The sequence below is a fragment of the Rutilus rutilus genome (genome assembly GCF_951802725.1).
Source record: "Rutilus rutilus genome assembly, chromosome: 10".
Classification (NCBI taxonomy): domain Eukaryota; kingdom Metazoa; phylum Chordata; class Actinopteri; order Cypriniformes; family Leuciscidae; genus Rutilus; species Rutilus rutilus.
Window position 1 is genome coordinate 25,661,374 of NC_140215.1, and position 18,801 is coordinate 25,680,174.

An 18,801-nucleotide genomic window follows, 5' to 3' on the forward strand; every position below is an offset into this window, starting at 1 on the left:
TTTGTTAAAAAATTATAAAAGCGATAATTAAATGTTAACACACTCTCTACATTATTAAAACTGGTAATACAAGAAACTTCTGTCAAAAAATTTAAACGGTGAAATTCCTAATAGTAATTCCTGCTGAGCGGTATACTGGTTCATAACGAATACCGATGTTTATTTTTGTTACGAGTTGAATTTTTTATATATATCGTGATATGTCGCTTTAACAACGATCGGAAAGCGACGCGACACTGTTTGAGAGGGGTCGCTTTTCATGGTTGCACTGTGGTGAGGGCACCGCTGTATGTGTTACTAAGCGTGACGGTGAAGATGGATAGGTTAAACTATAATTGATAGCTATCAAATTATATTACAGTGTTTCCCATATATTGGCTCACAATACCAACACAGCCTTTTGGAAAATCTATTTGTGGTTGGCATTGACATTGTTGAATAAAACATGAGCACTGCACTTTTCAAAGTCAAAACGCGGCACGGTTTTTATATGAATGTATCTGAAGTGAACTGACGGTCTTTAGAAAAGTTTTGACATTATTTCGATTTAATCTTTCGTTATCTTTCCAGTCAGATAAAGCAGCGTTTATAAGCTCTGCGCTGCTTTGTGTACAGCCGTTACCGGGGAAACCGCTGTTTCTGTCACTCCTAAAGCGCCTCCTGCTGGCCTGGCACCTCTTTGTAAACAGCCTTGCAAACCTGTATTAAAGGTGCTGTATGTAGGATCCAGCGGCCTCTAGCGGTGATGTTTCAGATTGCAACAACAGCGCTCGTGCTCGTGAAAAGCAATAAAGTTACAACTGTAGTCTTTCACATCAGATAACGTTAGCAAATGGTCGGCGTTAGCTGGTGAACTAATGAGGTCTAACTTGAGCCAACTAAAGCACAAAATCACAATATATTTTACATGCTTTTAAGTATTGTTAGCTTACCTGTCCAAAAGGATGAAAGCCAACTCAGGGTCTGTTTTTATACCTAAAACAAAGCGGAGATCTCTCCATAATTCAAACGCTCTGCCAATGTTGATCCGTGTTTTCGTCCTGAGTCGATCCGATTGACGTTTGGCCTGACGAGCTTCAGCAGATAAATTATTTTTTTTTTTTTTGTTTTTTTTTTTTGGAGTTTGTGTTGGAGTCTGTGTTGTGCTGGAGGCAGGTCGTTTTTTGGTGTTATCAGACTCCATGTCGTTAGCTGCAGTGCCGTCGCAATAGACTATATATAAAATGGAGAGGCTCGGGAGCGCGCATGCACGTCACATCCGGTGGATTTCGCAGAAAATCCGACCCGGAGACTTCACATAAAAATAGGAATACTGGTCTTCAGAGGTAATAGCAAAACGCGAAAAGTGGATCATTGTAATGTGTGATTGCAACCCCTTCACAGACGGGCAATAAAAAAAGGATTCATTTTATAAAAAAAGTTACATACAGCACCTTTAATACTAGTGTGATTTTTTTCTACAATATTCACTCATGGCAGTAAAATAGGGCATTCTAAGTCAATATACAGCAGTATTTCCGATCTCTGTCAGTCAGTATGTGGTTAACACCCAGTCATGCTTGAAAAAAAAAAAAAAAAAAATTCCCGTGATATGGATTTTTGGTCATACCGCCCAGCACTAGTAATTCCAATAATTCCAAATTACATTAACATTATAATAAAACAACAGCAAAAAAGACTGTATTCTCACACAGAGAAGTAAGTGCATTTATTCAGCAACCACAGTTGAAAACAACATAGTTCAATGTTTGGATTTATTACAGTTCACCGCTGAGAAGGTTTGATCGCAGGTTTAGTCGCAGCAAACAGCGCAAGTGGCTCGTGAAGAAACACAGACTGACTGAATGAAACTTTAAGCAGAATATCTCAAATGAGAATTGCTGACCTCCAGCTTGTTTGTTGATGTCTTCTGTGTTTTCAGATCATCGCCTGCGCTGCCAGATTGCAATGATTAAGTAAAACTTTGGGCAGAAAAAGTAAAAGAAAAGCTCTGATTGGGGGATTTAAACTCTAATTAAAATTTGGCAACCGAAATTTGAAAGCTCGTAGAGCTGCAATATTTTTTCGACAAAAATATATTGCAGAGTTTTTGCTAAGGTTTTTTTTTTTTTACTACATTTTAGCCTTGTCCTTTTTCATCAAAGGCTTTGCATGCTGATATAGTCACAGACATTGTTTAATGACCTTGGTGTCGTCTTGTCTTAGTCATGGAAAAAAGATCGTTGATGATTTTTTTCCCCCTCAGTTTCACTCCTACCTGTTTCATGTAGGCATAGCACATCGTCTCAGCAACACGCTTTCCCTCATCATAACAGGCCCGGGGACCAATAGGGTTCACATGACCCCAGTACTCCTCATTCTGGGGGTGCACCTCTGGGTCTAGCAGATGACACAAACACAGAAATGAATTACAAATGAATGAAATACAAATATAAAAAATTTTAAAACAAGAGGGAGAACTATAAGGGATGAAATTGAAATATAAACTAGAAAAATATAAATCCTTCACACTTCTCAAATTTGCATCATCACAAAAAAAAAAAATTTGACCACAATGTTGCTCATTAAAAATATTTTTAAACATTTTATTTGCTCAGTTGGGAGTCACACTTGTAACTGAAATGTAACTTTCTTTATTCTCGGTAAAATCAATGTTATATATTTTTGTATTTTAAGAGAATTTTAGGTCACTAATTATTATTTATGCAATAATTATGTTCAATTTTTTCCCATAAAAAAAAAAAATTCTTCTTTTTTTTTATTATTACTTTCAATTAAAGCTGTATTTTATGTAAAAATACAGACAAGGTCTTTAAAATAGAAGGCAGATTAGTGTCATCTGGTGGGAGTAAATAAATAAATAAAACTATATAGCTCTAAATCAATTCTTTATTTGATTAACACATAAAACTTGTTTTTATTAGTGGAATTGGATATATATTTAGACATTCTCAAAGACTACTTTTTGTCGAGGTCTAGATATTTTTTTGTTTGAAATGTGTCAGTTTTTCCATTAATTTTACTATAGTCAAACCAGAACACACAGAAAGACATTTTGTTACATATAACATCAAAATGCAATAAAATGAACCAAATTGAAAAGGAATTCTTTATCTTTAATCAGTCTGAGTCTGATCTGGTTTCAACCTCTTATTTGAGTCTTCTGGCTCAATGTGTCCATTTTGCACTTGATATTTTAGAGTATCACCTCTTCCCTGCTGTGCCCACCCAAATTGCTCCCTTTTTTTTCATATTTTTTTGTATTTCACATTAATTACCTATACAACACAAGTGTGAATATTATTATTATTTTTTTATATGATCATTTAGTATTCCAGCAGTTTTGCGGAGTGACTGTGACTGACTACGAAACCTTGAAAACAAAAAGTAGACAATTAGACAATTTTAAAGGCCTGTTCACACCAAGAACAATATAAAGATATCAACTATAAAGATAGTTTTTACAATAACTACACTGAACAAAATTGATTATTGCACAGGTGTGCCTTAGGCTGGCCACAATAAAAGGCCACTCTAAAATGTGCAGTTTTACTGTATTGAGGGGGTCTGGGGGGGGGTCTGAAATCTGGTGTGACTCTGAAATCTCTATTGTGGCCAGCCTAAGGCACACCTGTGCAATAATCATGCTGTCTAATCAGCATCTTGATATGCCACACCTGTGAGGTGGATGGATTATCTCGGCAAAGGAGAAGTGCTCACTAACACAGATTTAGATAGATTTGTGAACAATATTTGAGAGAAATAGGCCTTTTGGTCGATCATTTACTCTGGTGAGAAGAAATTATTTTGAATGATCATTTTACATGTAAAGTTAATTAATATTATAATAGTTTAGATTCAAATTATATAATTCCCTCAATAAAGTATGTTTATGTTCTCAAACCAATTTTGCCATTCAGAGTAAAAGAGTGGTTCTTGGATTTCAATGCAATTCAGTGTTCTTGGTTCATTAAAAAGGCAGATTTTGAAAGCTTGATTGCCAAGGCAATAGCTAGGGTGAAAGCAGGATAATTTTTTTTGCACATTCAAACAAACAATCCTTTAAAGCAGCCATCATGACGAATAGTAACTCAAGCAGTTTAAAGGCAATCAATAGCACAACAAATTATTTGATGGCACTGTCACTTTCTAGTGATAATGGTTTATTTCTTGCATGTAATAAATGCCATTAGCAAGAGAGCAAACAGAAAAAATATGCATGACAAACAAACAAAACATTAACTGCATATAACCAATTACTACGGCTGGGTTGAAAATATTGATTTCTCAATTTTAATCGATTCTCATTTTGATAAACCAATATTGATTAAATCCAAAGAATCAATCTATTAGTCTATGATGTTTTCAGATGATGCCTGAACAAACATGATGCCTATTTACTTATGATATGAGACATTCTCAGCATTCAAATTTCTTCAGTTTTATTAAAAATTTCAAACAATAAATACCACTTTTGTGCTCTTTATTGTGGCATGACAGATCTGTCCTAGGACAGTTATACCTAAACCACTGTTAAAAAAACAAAAGAAAAAACAATTGTCATTAAAATTATTATTAAAACTGCCTTCTTTGTGCAATTAAAATGTATACAAATTTGTTCATTTTAACCTTTAATATAGTAATGTACCAACTGACAGGGAGCCCTAAATAGTTATAACAGCATTAGTTGAAAGAGATTTCTTTCTTTGAGAATTTCTTTTTATTGTACCTGATAATTTTTCTCTTGGATAGAAATTCCTAATTCCCAAATGAGCTGATTATCCAACCATCAAAATGCTGAAGATCAATTGCAGTTTCCTCTCAGTTGTTCAAAAAAAGTAAATATACTCATTTCAAAGAGATGTGGGATCACACAGAGAAGGTGTGGGTGAGACGGGTCAAGTTAGGTAATCTGGTAAACAAGTCTGCCATTTCAGGTGCCACAACCTCTCAGCAGTGCAATTATTACTTAATTAAGGGGAACTGTCTAATTAATATGACATGGCCATAATATTTAATTTCCTTTTAGGACAAATTATTCGTGTTGTGACAATTCAAGAAGAACTCAAAGCAGCTTCCACTACATCACTTCTATCACCATGCTTCACAACTGGGATCGGATTCTTTATTTTTACATAGAACAGCCATAGAATCCTACATTTACCAAAATCTTTTCAAATCCCAGACTCATGCACTCTCAAACTGCCTGAAGCACTTCATCCCTGTCTCTTCTAGCCTTTGATCTCAACTCACATACCTAAAGGCATATACCTAAACTAATGTCAACTTGACTACAGGTCTCTGATACCAACAACCAGGTTCACACAGATTTAGTTCTGTCTGTGTCTGAAACTTTAGGTCACTGTTCTGCTACAGCAGACTACTTCTACAACAAACATCTAAGGAAAAAAACAACAATAGGAGAACAGCAATTGATGTGTAAGTGCGTTTATGAGAGATATAAATAATATATTATTATATAATATGTAGCCAATATTATATAATGTCCCCTTCCCATCACTGTAAGCATTAGAATGGAGACATTTGTACACATACCTCCATACACTTCTGAAGTGGAGGCAAGGAGCAGGCGAGCTCCGACTCGCTTGGCCAATCCTGTGGACAGAGAGAGACATGAACAAATCAGTTGTTAAATTGTATCTACAAGACAGAGTCTGCCTCATCAATCAATTTGTGACTCCCATTGGGTGAGTCGGAAACAACCAGACCAGACATCAATCAGAAAAAGGCTTCAAGGAAAAAGCAAAGACCATCCTGATCAGGATATCAGCCAGAGAAAAATAACATTCAACAATTCACTTTTCACAGCTTAAAGTATGAATTGAGGTGTTAAATTCTCATTTACAAAAATAAAAACATTTAGATTACAAAAGGACGTGCAAAGGATGTACAATATGAACGATTCTCTACAGACTGATGTCTTGAGATTTGATTTAAGCTTATGTTTGCAGCTGGTTATGTGACGCAAACGTCAAAATGTATGTTTACGCACTATGGTTAAAAGGTTTTGAGGTCATGGTACTGTGTAGGGGTGGGGGAAAAAATCGATTCTTAGAATAATTCTAATAGATGCATCGCGATACGGACGTGGACGAATCTGAATCGAATCACAAATGTCAAAAATAGATTTTCTAAATGTTAATTGATAACGTAATGTTGACGGAACGCAAAAGGCGCATGGACAGTCTGTGGCGTTCAGCTGTGCACATAACAGCAACACATGATGGTGGAGCGAGAAATCCGACCGGAACCCTGCATTAAAATCTAGCGTAACTTTGGCTTTATGAAGTTGAAGGGAAAAAGGACCTGGATAAGAGCCACACTTTATGCAAGTAGGGCTCCAGACTGCAACCAAATGGGCGACAAGAGGTCGCACTCGTGTGTGACCACCACATTGTCCAATTGATAAGAGCTGCAACTTCTGTTTCATACGTGAAATATCAAACGGCAAACGAAACGAAAGTGAAACGAAACTGTGCTATTCGTTTGAGCTGCAGCGCGAGCTCAGAACAGGTTTACTCGTGGGCCGATCTCAATCACACGACACTGTTATTACACAGTGCTGGGAGATGCAGTCAGAAAGTGTTTGAATTCACAGCAGAATTAATAATATCGCAGCGAGATCTAATTGGAAGCATTCAAATTCGGCGCAGAATTCTGTTATAAACCACACATGTCAGATCAAACAGCGCTGATGTGGAAACCAGGACAACCTTAAAAGCTTCTACCCAACTCGGAAAAGGCAAAGCGAACAAACTCTATCAAAACAAATCACTTCTATCTGTTTAATTAATAAAACATATTTTAAGTAAATTCATTATGGATCATTACAAATACTTTCTTTTAAAAGTACCAAGTAGTCACACAGTGAGAAAAAAGAAAATCTGTATAGAAAAAAAAGATGCATCGATAATCGTTTTATCATCACATTGCAGCCCTCTGAATCGTAATCGAATGGAATCATGAGGTGCCTAGAGATTCCCTCCCCTAGTACTGTGCAAGGAATTGTGTATAATTAATAAGTCTTCATTAGCCTAATGGAAAATATGTCCCTGTATTCACAATCTGAGTAAAAATGGCCAAATATATATATTGGTATATTTTTGCTGTTTTGCGAAAAATATAGCCAGTCACTTATTTCCAATGAGCCTGGGTTGCATTATCTTAATATGTGTCCACCTTATTATTTGTCCTAGTTGTCTATTTTTAAAATGTGGCTGGTTGGTTTTTTAATATGGCATGGTTTCAAGACCCTGCAGTCTGTTTCTTGCACTTCTGAGCACCCAGGTACTACACTTTAACTGGCAGCTTAAGGCAAAATCAAAATATTGATTTAAAGGTGACATATTATGCCTCTTTTCACAAGATGTAATATAAATCGTTGGTGTCCCCAGAATGTGTCTGTGAAATTTCAGCTCAAAATACCCCCCAGATCATTTATTTAAAGGGATAGTTCACCCAAAAATGAAAATGCTGTCCTCATTTACTCACCCTCATGTTGTTCCAAACCTGTATGACTTCCTTTCTTCTGCTGAACACAAAAGAAGATATTTTGAAGAAAGTCGGTAACCAAACGACTGATGGACCCCATTGACTTCCATAGTAGGAAAAAAAAAATACTATGAAAGTCAATGGGGACCAGCAACTGTTTAATTACTAACCTTCTTTAAAATATCTTCTTTTGTGTTCAGCAGAAGAAAGGAAGTCATACAGGTTTGGAACAACATGAGGGTGAGTAAATGATGACAGCATTTTCATTTTTGGGTGAACTATCCCTTTATAGCTCGTCAAAGTTGACCCTTTTTGTGTGTGTCCCTTTGAATGCAAATGAACAGAAAAAGTCAGATTTTAGATTTTCATGATATGTCCCCTTTAAACTCACGGAGGAGCGGAAGCATAAAAGGAGGAGTGACGACGGTGAAGGACGAGAGAGGCCAGGCCTGGATTTTATTTGATGTTTTGTTTCTGTTTTATGTTCCCCTTTACTTTAGTTTTTTTTTAGTTAAATTTTTTTTTTTAAATCTGTTGATTGTTCGCTGGTTCCCGCCTCCTCCTTCCCATAACATCTAACCTTGCTACACTAACCTTTTCAAACATAACAGGCAAAAGATCAAATTGAAGTAAATGGTTTTTACACTTGGTGCAATTTTCTGACTTTACTGCCACAATACAATTACCAAAGCCAGAGGCTGTTACACCTTGTTACCCGGTAAACAGTACCTGAAAGCATTTAGTTTATATCACAGCTCGTCCAAAGCCGTTAAGTTCGGTAAAGCCGCAGTTTCCTCCTAATCTCTAACCGTTTCTCCACCATATCGCTTTAAAAAAATAGCATTCTCTGCAGAATTCAAATAGATCCGATACAATTTCTGGTCTGCGCCGACTCGTGCACATGAGCCGCTCTGTGCTTTCGCTTTTCGCTGCGGCGGTTCGCGTGATTAACGTGAAACCAGACTTCATTTTCCCCAATGGAAAGCAAATTTACACTGTCTGAATCGTTCCCTATCCTCTATATAGTGCACTATGTGCCACTCACCATGTACAAGATAGTAAATGTGTAAACAAGTGACCAAATTTAGCCGCAGTTCCTATTTGGGGGCGGGGCGCTTTAGATTCTAGAGAGCATTTGATTGTACAGAGAATCTGATGAGAAGCTGAAGTGCAGAGTGATGTCATCAAAATCATTGATTCATATTGGTAGAAGTGAGAGACTGTAAGTTTTGAATGCTTATATCAATGTCAATGTCATTGTTTTGGAGCACACTAGATTATTGATAACAGTAAGAGTAACATTCATACTAAAAGCCAAAAAATAAATAAATAATTATTTCATGGGGACTTTAAAGATTGCTAACACCAGGGCCCGTATTCTTAAAGATCTAAGAATCCTCACAGAAAGCTCCTAATTTAGCTTGAAAATTTATACGTAGGAGTCTTGGCATAAGAGAGATTCGGGACCAAACTGAGAGCAACTCTGAGCGAGGAAAAGAAAAATGTTCATCTTAGTGAGAAGGCAGGGCTGACCCCATTGCTAGGCATGACAGTCTTTTGAAGACTGTGATTGATTGTCCAAGAAGGAAAAAAAAAAGAGCGCTTTTAAGTATTGGGTCTATTCTAAGCCTTTACTTTGACATTACAGGCGTAATTTTTCCTGTTTTACCCAACTCAAAATTGTTGCTGTATACCCCTCTGACACTGGGCAGTTGCGCCCCTGCTCTCACTCACGCAATTGACACTATTCGCACGCTCTCACGCCATAAATCCATTTTCTCACGCGAGAAAAATCGCGAAGCAAAGAGGACACTGACACCGACAGACAAGACAGAGCAGGTTACTTTTGATATGAAACAAATTCTCAGCTCTCAAATTCTGTCTATTTTATTACAAAATTCAAACAATAGCGTTTTGGCGCTTGTAAATGTGACGTGACAGTCGGATCGTGGTCGTGAACCGAACATCTCTTACTCTTTACTAGTTAATAGTAAATAAACACGAATGAACAATAGGGGTGTTGAAAGATAAAGTAGGCTACAACTTACCGAAATGCTTATGCCTCATACATAATATCAATCAATCAGTGTTTTTCAACCGCGGAAAGAGGTCAATAAAACAGCTGGAGAACATGTCACATAACGTTACATATACTTTAGGAAAGTCATTTGATAGCACGTTGGTTGGATAGACAAATTATAGAGAGGAGTATTTTGCTAAATATGTGCACTATATTAAATATTCATTATATTTTTACTCATATCATTAAAATATTGCAACATTATTAGGCTATAGCCTAGTAAATAACACATTTAATTTGAGTTGTTATTTTTAACCTTTAATAATAATAATAATACCAGCTGACAGGGCTCTCTGTATGTTTACAGCACTGGGTGATATATATATTTTTTTTCTTGAGAAAAACAAAACAAGTATCTACTGTACCTAATATTTATCCCAATGAATCGATACTGAATCAAGATCGGAATCAAATCACAAGATTTGAGTTGAAATCGATAATATAATAAATAATAAAAACAGTAGCCTACCAGTCATTGTACCATGTAAACATTGTAACATGTTGTCACTAAACTTAACTTTCTGTTTAGTTACTAAATGTTTTGACAATCACAATACACATCCTGCTTAAATGTCCCTGTGTGTCTGGACAGAATGTTCAAAATATCTTATTTTCATGAGAATACTTGTTTTTATTTATTGTTCTATGCATTTTATACTATTGAGACAATAACAAGTTTGCAGTAATGTAAAGATGTCATTATTGCATTTTGTAAAAAATATTATTTTAATTTTAAAGTTGTTGTTGCTAGTTTGAGTTGAGAAATACACATTTCAGCATTATCCCTAATCTGTGTGTGCATTTTCCTTGAGAACCAAGCAAGTTGACTCATGAAACCATTTGTTTATTATATCGCAATCACAATATTGACCTCAATAATCGCAATATGACATTTTCCCCAAATCGTGCAGCCCTAACTCACACACACGCAAATGGTATTTCAGCGCTGTGTCGGAGATGTTAGCGTGTCTCTAATAAGATCGATCACAAACATGATCCCTGCACGATCGAATGTGTAGCGTCTAATTAACTCACTGACAAGCATTGTGTGCAACACTTTTCTTCTCCCTCTTCACGTTTTGTCTATTTTCTAAATGCTAAATAAACTCTTAAGCCTCTTAAAAGTCCTTGTCCGTACTCCTAACAATTTTGGACCTTAAGACCTCTTTTGTCACTAGGAGCAACTATTTGCACTAAGAGTTTTCATGAATACAGGCCCAGATCTGTTAAATGGTCATCACAGATGAGACAGTTGAGGTACAAGATTCGACCCAATCAGCAACAGTAGAAGAGCATGTAACAACACGAAAGTAAAATGGTAAAGCAAAGGCGCTGGTCCATCATGCTGAGTTCAGTTTTTCTGTTCAGTTTGAGGCACAAGATAAGAGAGAGCCTAATTTTTACCAAGTAATACCTAAAACATTGGAAGTGTCTTTTCGTGATCTTTCCATGGATTTTACAGCATATCAGATGGTGGATGCCAATTGTGAACGTCTTATGACAGCAGCCATTGGAATTGCTAACAGCTCTTACTATGGAGACAAAATGACCCTTGATTCGGTCACTTATTGCAGATACCCTTTTTCCATGACACACACACACACACACACACACACACAAAATGGCTTTGCACTATCCTCTAAAACCTGCTGGTCTTGAACCAGAAACCGCTAATGTCATTCCACCAACGTTTCAAAAGTTCACAATAACTTTGTAAAAGTAATACATATGAATTGAGAAGTTTAAATCAAAGAGGCACAATCACTTTATATGAAGAACAAATTTATTCACATCTAAACATTAATCAACACACATAAACATAGAACATAAAATACTGAAAACGGAAGCTCAAATGTGCTTGCTTGACTTTCAAGAACCAATGCGGTTTGTTATCCCAAGTCACACAAGCAAGTACGATTGCTGTATGTATGTGCATTGATCCACGTTTATATGTGAATAAAACCCTGAATTAAATCTTTTCTCCAGAATTGAATTAAGCAGCTCTATTTCACATGGATTACGTATGATATGGATCATGGACATTTTAAAGTGTCATCATTTTGGTGGAATGGACATAAATCTCTCAGATTTTATTAAAAATAAAATAAAATATTTTTGGGTAATACTCACCAAGCATGTTGAGAGTACCAATAGTATTCGTTTTCAGTGTCTTGATAGGGTTATACATGTAGTTGGGTGGCGATGCAGGCGAGGCCAAATGATATATCTGGTCAACTTAAAAAGAGGGGTAAAAAAAAACAGAAGTTGAAAAGTGAGAGGGGAACTGTTTATTGAGTGATTTTCCATTTAGAACCAATCCTCTCGCCAGAGGACAGATTAGACAGATAAAAATCAAACACACACTTCAATTTATTCCAATATAAACATCATCCAACTGTACAATGATTACAGATACTGAATATGGCCTAAAGCTAATCCAAAACAACAGCCCAAATAGATGGTAACCATCTGCCCATTCATATGCCCAAACAAATGAGCTGTCTTGTTAATGCAAATTATTGTTTAAAGAGGGTTTGACGGCTAAAGATCTTAATCAGTCTTTGAATCTATAATTAGGAACCAATTTTTTTTTTTAAATTGTGCTTTTCCTGTTTTCCAAGAGAAACTTATTTGTACTCAGCCATTGGACCAATGCTACAAATGAAGGCTTACTGCAACTCAAACTGGATGCATGATCCTTTGGCACACACACAGACATGGCAGAAAGGTCATTCTCATTACCATTAGTCAATGTTCTGTCTACTATATGCAATCTGATGTCAAACAGACCAGGCATAGGCAAGTCAATATAACGGATGCAGAGCATAAACAGACAAGTTCTCATTCAACCTCCCCCAACTTAAATGTAGCGATAGGCGGGGATCAGTTTTAGAGGGCTGAGGAAGGAGATGAGTCAAAAGAGTAGCTGACTGAGGCTCAATAGGAATGGAAAATCAAAGAGAAGAGACATGCTGGTCCTATGGTTTAGTTGGCATGGAGGAATGGTGCAAGAGCCTTTTAAGGTCAACCCCAGGAGTCTTCAAACTGTTTCAGGCCAAGGACTCATTGGTAAATAGAGATATCTGTTACAAACTTTATAGCATTTGAGTGTTGCAATTTTTAGCCTGGCCTATGATAACATGTGTGTAGTACCATATTAATGTATTAACATACTTTAATATGTTTACTTTAGAATTACAAAGCCATTAAAGTATTCATTAATAATTAGTGATAATCCTGTACATTCCATTTAATGAGACAATAAACATTTAGTTAAACATTAGCCTCTTTAGCTTTGTCGAAGTTTGAAACTGAACTTTTTTTTACAAAAATTAGTTTGAGATTAAACAAAATGTGGGCCCTGGTCTACCTAAATGGTCTTTCTTGAGGATATAAGAGGCAACCCAAGAGCCACAGCCACTTAGTCAGTCTCAGAATTTCCATCTGAAACAAAAACAATCAAATCGACAAAAAAGTGGGATATACAGTTGTGCTTGAGGACAAGTGCTAAGTTACTTTCTACTTGCAAGTTTAAGTGCCTCAAGCAAAACACTTTGGTAACACTTTATTATAAGGTGACGTAGTTACACGTTACTACGTGTACTACTATAGTAATAACAATAAATTATGCATAATTACAAGTAATTAACTAAACTCTAACCCTAACAATAACTCTATAGTAAGTACATAATTAATATTTCTCACATTACCCAATCTTACATTTAAGCACAATGTAACTTAAACTAAAATGTAATCAACACCTGAATAGCTTTTAAAGACTCAATGACATGAACAAACTCTGCAACTAGCTCCATTATCAGAAGGGCTCTTTAGCTGCTTTTCCACTGTCGGGCCAGTGTGAGCCAGGGCTAACAACGTGCCGGGTGGGGCCAATAGCCTCGTACCTCAAGCACAAGGCCAAAATCAAGCTGCGTTTCCACTACTGGGCCAGTAGCCATGCGGCACTACCTTACAACTCGCCCTTAAAGGTGCAGTGTGTAATTTTTAGCGGCATCTAGTGATGAGGTTTGTAGCGCTGTTTGTTCACTGTCGGCTACAGTAGAAACATGACGTCACAATATGTCGACCTTCATAGAAGGTGGGTGCCCGCGGTTATGTAGATATAAATGACTCATTCTAAGGTAATAAAAACATAACGGTTCATTAAGTAAGGTCTTTATACACCACTGAAAACATAGTTATGGATCTTATATTACATTTCTGTCAATAGATGCTCAGAAATATTACACATTGCACCTTTAACATGCCTCAATAGAACAACGTCACAAAATCCCACCATTTCAAAATGAGCATGACAGAAGTGAACCATTGGTCTTTCCTTAAGACTCCAGCATCAATATTTAACCACTGATCATGCACTCAGTTATGAGGGGAGCCAGGGAGTTGGCCACCCTGCTCACGACTGCTGTTTCTTTCTTTTTTTATCTTGACCAGAATTGAGATAGACAGAACCGTCTCTTCACAACCACAACACAGGGAGACTTTTCAGGGTTGCACGCAAACTTCGCCTCAGTGCCAGGCACAAATCAAACAAGAGTTGAAAACAAAACAAGAAAAAACTAAACAAAACAGAGGTGCCGAAGAAGACTTCCAACTTAACAAGTATTTGTTATACATACGTCACATTTATGAACATCACCCTAAAATGTATACTGCTATGTGAGCTCACAATATAAGGCACATATTAAATTAAATTTTTACCTTTTTTAATATTTAGAGTCCTGTTCATTTGTAATCGAATACAGACGCCACTTGATCTATTGCACCACTACCTCAATTACAATCAAGTACAATGTATTCAGTTGGGTTGTAGGCACTAAAACCAACCAGTACTTTATAGTCAAACTCATTTTTTATGTTTGATTAATGAACATTTCTGTGCCACCCCACCCAGACAGGTTGCTGGCCACCCCTAGGAAAATATCCTGGCTCCGCCACTGCTAATTATTATCGCAATGGTTAGCATAAGTCGCCTTTAGTATTGTATATTAATATATTTCTGCCTCACACGGTGATTCCCATCGGATCACAATCTTAATTAATTTCACACTTGCTGGTGCCTTAAAAAAGTGAGTTTTGAGCTTAAAATTGTTTTAAAAGTCTTGACGTAATGTTGAAGTTAGCTGGTAGCCTGATTTGAAAACATAGGAAATGAGCAGTGGTGTTGACCCTCTCCATACGCCACGTTAATGACCACTCCTTAAAACCCAGTTGGCCCGCTTTGGACCAAGGTATTCAGCGGGCTAAAAAGGTCTGGCCGTTGGCCCCGAGGAAGCCCTAGAAGTGACAGTGGTAATGCAAATGGCCCTGGCATGCACAACACAACCATGCTCGCTTTTGGCCCGAAAGTGGAAATGCAGCTATTGTAGCAGCCTGGTTACTTGTAAACCAAATTATGACAGGCTGAAAAAATCCTGCTCATGGAAGCTGCCAGACTGAAAGCGACATCTAAAGTGCCTGCTGACAGAATATCTGCTAATTGACCTTTATATCACAGTAATTTGACTGGCTTTGTTAAACACAATCCAGTGTGACATATATTTAGCATTTCCTGTGAAGCACAAATTTCTTGATAACATATTACTATTAAAATCTTAGTACAAATGCCATATCTAACTCAAAAAAACATGTTCAGTTTCTTAGTTTAAATGTCAACATATCTGTGACAGATTTTAATTTGTGTACAATGAAACCACAGTAACAAAAACTAAAATAGGCATTTAGTTTGCTAAACGTTTGACCATTTGTTAACATAAAAGTTACATGGGTTGCCAGAGACTGCCAACCAGAAGTAAAAATGTGCCTTTTTGTGTTAACAATGCTGTAAGATTAATGGTTTGAGCATGTACAAGATTTGGCGCAAGACGTTTGTGGTTCAAGAGTTGGGCAAATCATAAAGTTCTTAACGAACTGATGCAGTTTCGTTCATGCGGTTTCATTGTGGGCCTATAATGTGAAAGTTAAAAACTGTGAATATCCACTCTAATCTAGACAAACACTGCTGACGTCACTGAGAAATAATAGCATTTTGGTGGATAATGAGATGTGTGCACCACAGCAATATGAATAAAAGATGGAAAGCCATTGTGTTTGTGGCTGTGGTACATTTACCGCAGAATTCAAACAATTTGACTTATTTAACGGTTTTCTAGTGTGAATGTGGTTTGTGTCACAGTTGAATGTGTCAACCCTGTACTCATCAGGGGTTGAAACACACTGCTGAGATTTTCCATTACAGAGTCATTGTTTTTAATTATACCTCCAGCCTCTCCTGGTTTGATTAGCAGAAGTGGTAGGAGGTGTGATGCTGCCTGACAAATAGGGGCAAAGAGAATGACCTGAAGGTCCTCTAAGCTCTACATCACTTCATTCAAGGATCCACTGTCGAGTCTAATCACTGACAGTGATTGTCCTCAAACCGGACTGAATTTATGAAAGCAGCCTCTCTTTAATGCTAGTTGTTTTTGTCAGTCCCCAGCTCTTGAACTTTCACATTAAATATAAATAATTTCCTGTCTTTGACAGTCCTCTTTCAGTTCCAATAACAGTGAACTGAAACTTCTGAACACTCTCATCCTTCACAGAAATACCTTGTAATCAGCAAGTGGATTTCACAGACAGTCATTGAGTGACACAAAGTTTCTATTATTATTATTTAACTCACTTCCCTATGTGCCTACTTTGTACCTTTCACTACGGAGCAATGAAAATGAACATTGCCAAGTTTCTATTATCTTCTATTATATTATTCTATTATCTGTTACATTTCATTTCCAGTGTTCACTATTTGTATTTACTTACTTACTAACTAATATTTCTTAAACATTTTGCATGTTCACAAGTGAAATATCTAAGGATTCTTAATAACAACCAGTGTTTGTGTAGTGCAAGAGAACAAACCATACATCTGTGGGTTTTTTTATAATAAATATCTGTGATTTTCAATTATAATAATTTAACCATAATCAATTGTCATTCAATTATTCAATTCCTCTTGTCTGGTTTCCTCTGTCATTCCCTCAGGCTCATAGAAGACTTTTAGACTTTTAGTTAACTGCTTTGGATATCAGACAAAACCCTGCAGGCTGGTTTTGGATACCAGACATAAAGGATATCTTCTGACGGAGTATAGTAAAGAGACTAGATCCAATATTCATGGTGTAGAGATTTGATTTAACATTTTACATTTGTAGTTTGAAGGATGTTGGCATGATCTAACACAAGGCAATGCTCTTCAAACACATTGTTATTAATGTGTTTTTACTAGGGATGTTAATGATTAATCGATGATCGTTTAATTGTCGATAATTTAATCGATAAAAAAATGATAGTCAATTATGCAAGGTCATGCGCATGCCACGAAACACGAAAAGCAGAGCCGAGGAAAAAAAACAGGCCCAGTGTAGAAAAACCCGTAGTCTTTATAATTGATTATCTGTGATGAATAAAGCATTAAAAGCAATTGGTGGTGCTCACCTTCAATATAGAGAGGCTCCACCACATCATGGTTGATCAGCTCAAAGTTCTCATGGCCGATCCAGTGCTCTACATTGCGCTTGCGGCCAGTGAAGAAATTATCCACAACAGTGACCTCATGACCATCCATCATCAGCTTATCAGTTAAGTGGGAGCCCACAAATCCTGCCCCACCGGTGATCTACCAGAGGAAAGACTGTATATTAGGGCTGTGACGGTGGCAATGGACCAACTACAGGCGGTGGTGCGGTGATAGGTGGGTTGTTTTGAAATGCAAAAAAAATCGAATTGTTTATTTGAACAAAAAAGTGTTTATTTGAGCAATTCCGTCAAAAAAACAACACACTAAAGCCTGTAAAGCATTTTACTACTTTACTACAGTAAAGAATACAAATATAATAGGCCTAATTAATATAATAGCGAACCAGGAAGAAACGTTTATAATCCCCTTAGAAAATGGGTGAGACGTGAGTGAAGATTTGGGAAAAGAAACGAGATTCCATGCAGGGCTGAGTCTCGATTTTTTTATATTCTATTAGTTTATTTAATAATAGAATATTGAATAGGTTGTGCGATTATTCTCTAAAATAAAATCTCCATGTTTCCGGTGCTGATGCGGTGGTGGTTCATGTAACCAGAGGGTGACGCTGCCAATAACACACATAACAGCTGTCACAAAGAACCAGCAAAAGTAATGATTATGAATGTGTCAAATACAGCAAGGAGACATTTTAATTGTTTATTAATAAACTAGTATTTTCTGTGTCAGTGTCGGCAGCAAAGATTAAGTTGACGAGGCTGACTCGTCATCTTCGCAGTGAACGCGCCTATAGAGAGAACTGCACGTTTAGTCGCTAGTCGGTTTCTTTTCGTTTTGAATTGTTTCGTTTAAAAGTAGACAATTCAAGCTTTCTATATGGAACAACTAATTTGTAATATATTTATTGATAAATTTGCTGATAATCGGGGGACCAGATCGCAAAACAGAATTCAAAGTCGACAAAGCTTAAATTTATGGGCTCCACGCACAACTCTCTTATTCGCCATGAATCCCAATGTTTCCATGGCTGCGATGTAACATTTAATTGCTAACTTATTATTTATTTTGTAAACAAAGCTTTGTGCTTCTCTCGTGTCATAATATTCATGTAAAACAGCATTCACATACAATTTTTTTTTTCCGTGGTTGTCAAGTTTACCGGCACAGCCTTACTGTATATCATTTCATAAGCCAAAATTATTGACGTATATAGAGTCATACAAGTTTGAGAAACATTTGAATAAGTTGCAATCAGACGGGATTAAATAACAACATGGGGCTAAATCAGCACAGGGAGTAATCAGAGGAATTTGAGCAGTGTTTCAACTCCCTATTGTTTCTCGTTTCCTCAACGCTTCTACACACTTCCACTCTCAATTATCTGTGTGCAACACAGCCTGTTGAAAAGCTCCCTCTGAAATAACTAGTTATTTTACAGCTGCCAAATTGGATATGCTTCCAATGTTTGGATATGCTGACACTATAAACGCAGGGGATTTTATTTAATAACATTTCAATTGGAGGAAGAAAAATGCCAGCGATCTATCAAAAAGTGGAAAATGAACAACAAAATGTCAATGAACTATGATGACCACCTGTATGCCATATATATATGTTACAGACAGACAGAGACATGCATTATTGAAGAAGCAGTTCTGTACACCGTAGAAGA

The 18,801-nt window shown here is 36.7% G+C and overlaps 1 protein-coding gene across 2 annotated transcripts in view; it reads right to left on the minus strand.

Annotated features, from left to right (window-relative positions):
- Positions 1 to 18,801, minus strand: part of uxs1 (UDP-glucuronate decarboxylase 1) — a 77,946-nt gene that overhangs the window by 29,978 nt on the left and 29,167 nt on the right. For both annotated transcript variants that reach the window (XM_084422340.1, XM_084422341.1), the window contains 4 exons: positions 17,090 to 17,270; positions 11,723 to 11,827; positions 5,557 to 5,616; positions 2,258 to 2,379 (listed from right to left, as the gene is read on the minus strand). In XM_084422340.1, the coding sequence (XP_084278466.1) occupies positions 2,258 to 2,379; positions 5,557 to 5,616; positions 11,723 to 11,827; positions 17,090 to 17,270 (468 nt within the window). The remainder of the gene's footprint in view (positions 1 to 2,257; positions 2,380 to 5,556; positions 5,617 to 11,722; positions 11,828 to 17,089; positions 17,271 to 18,801) is intronic.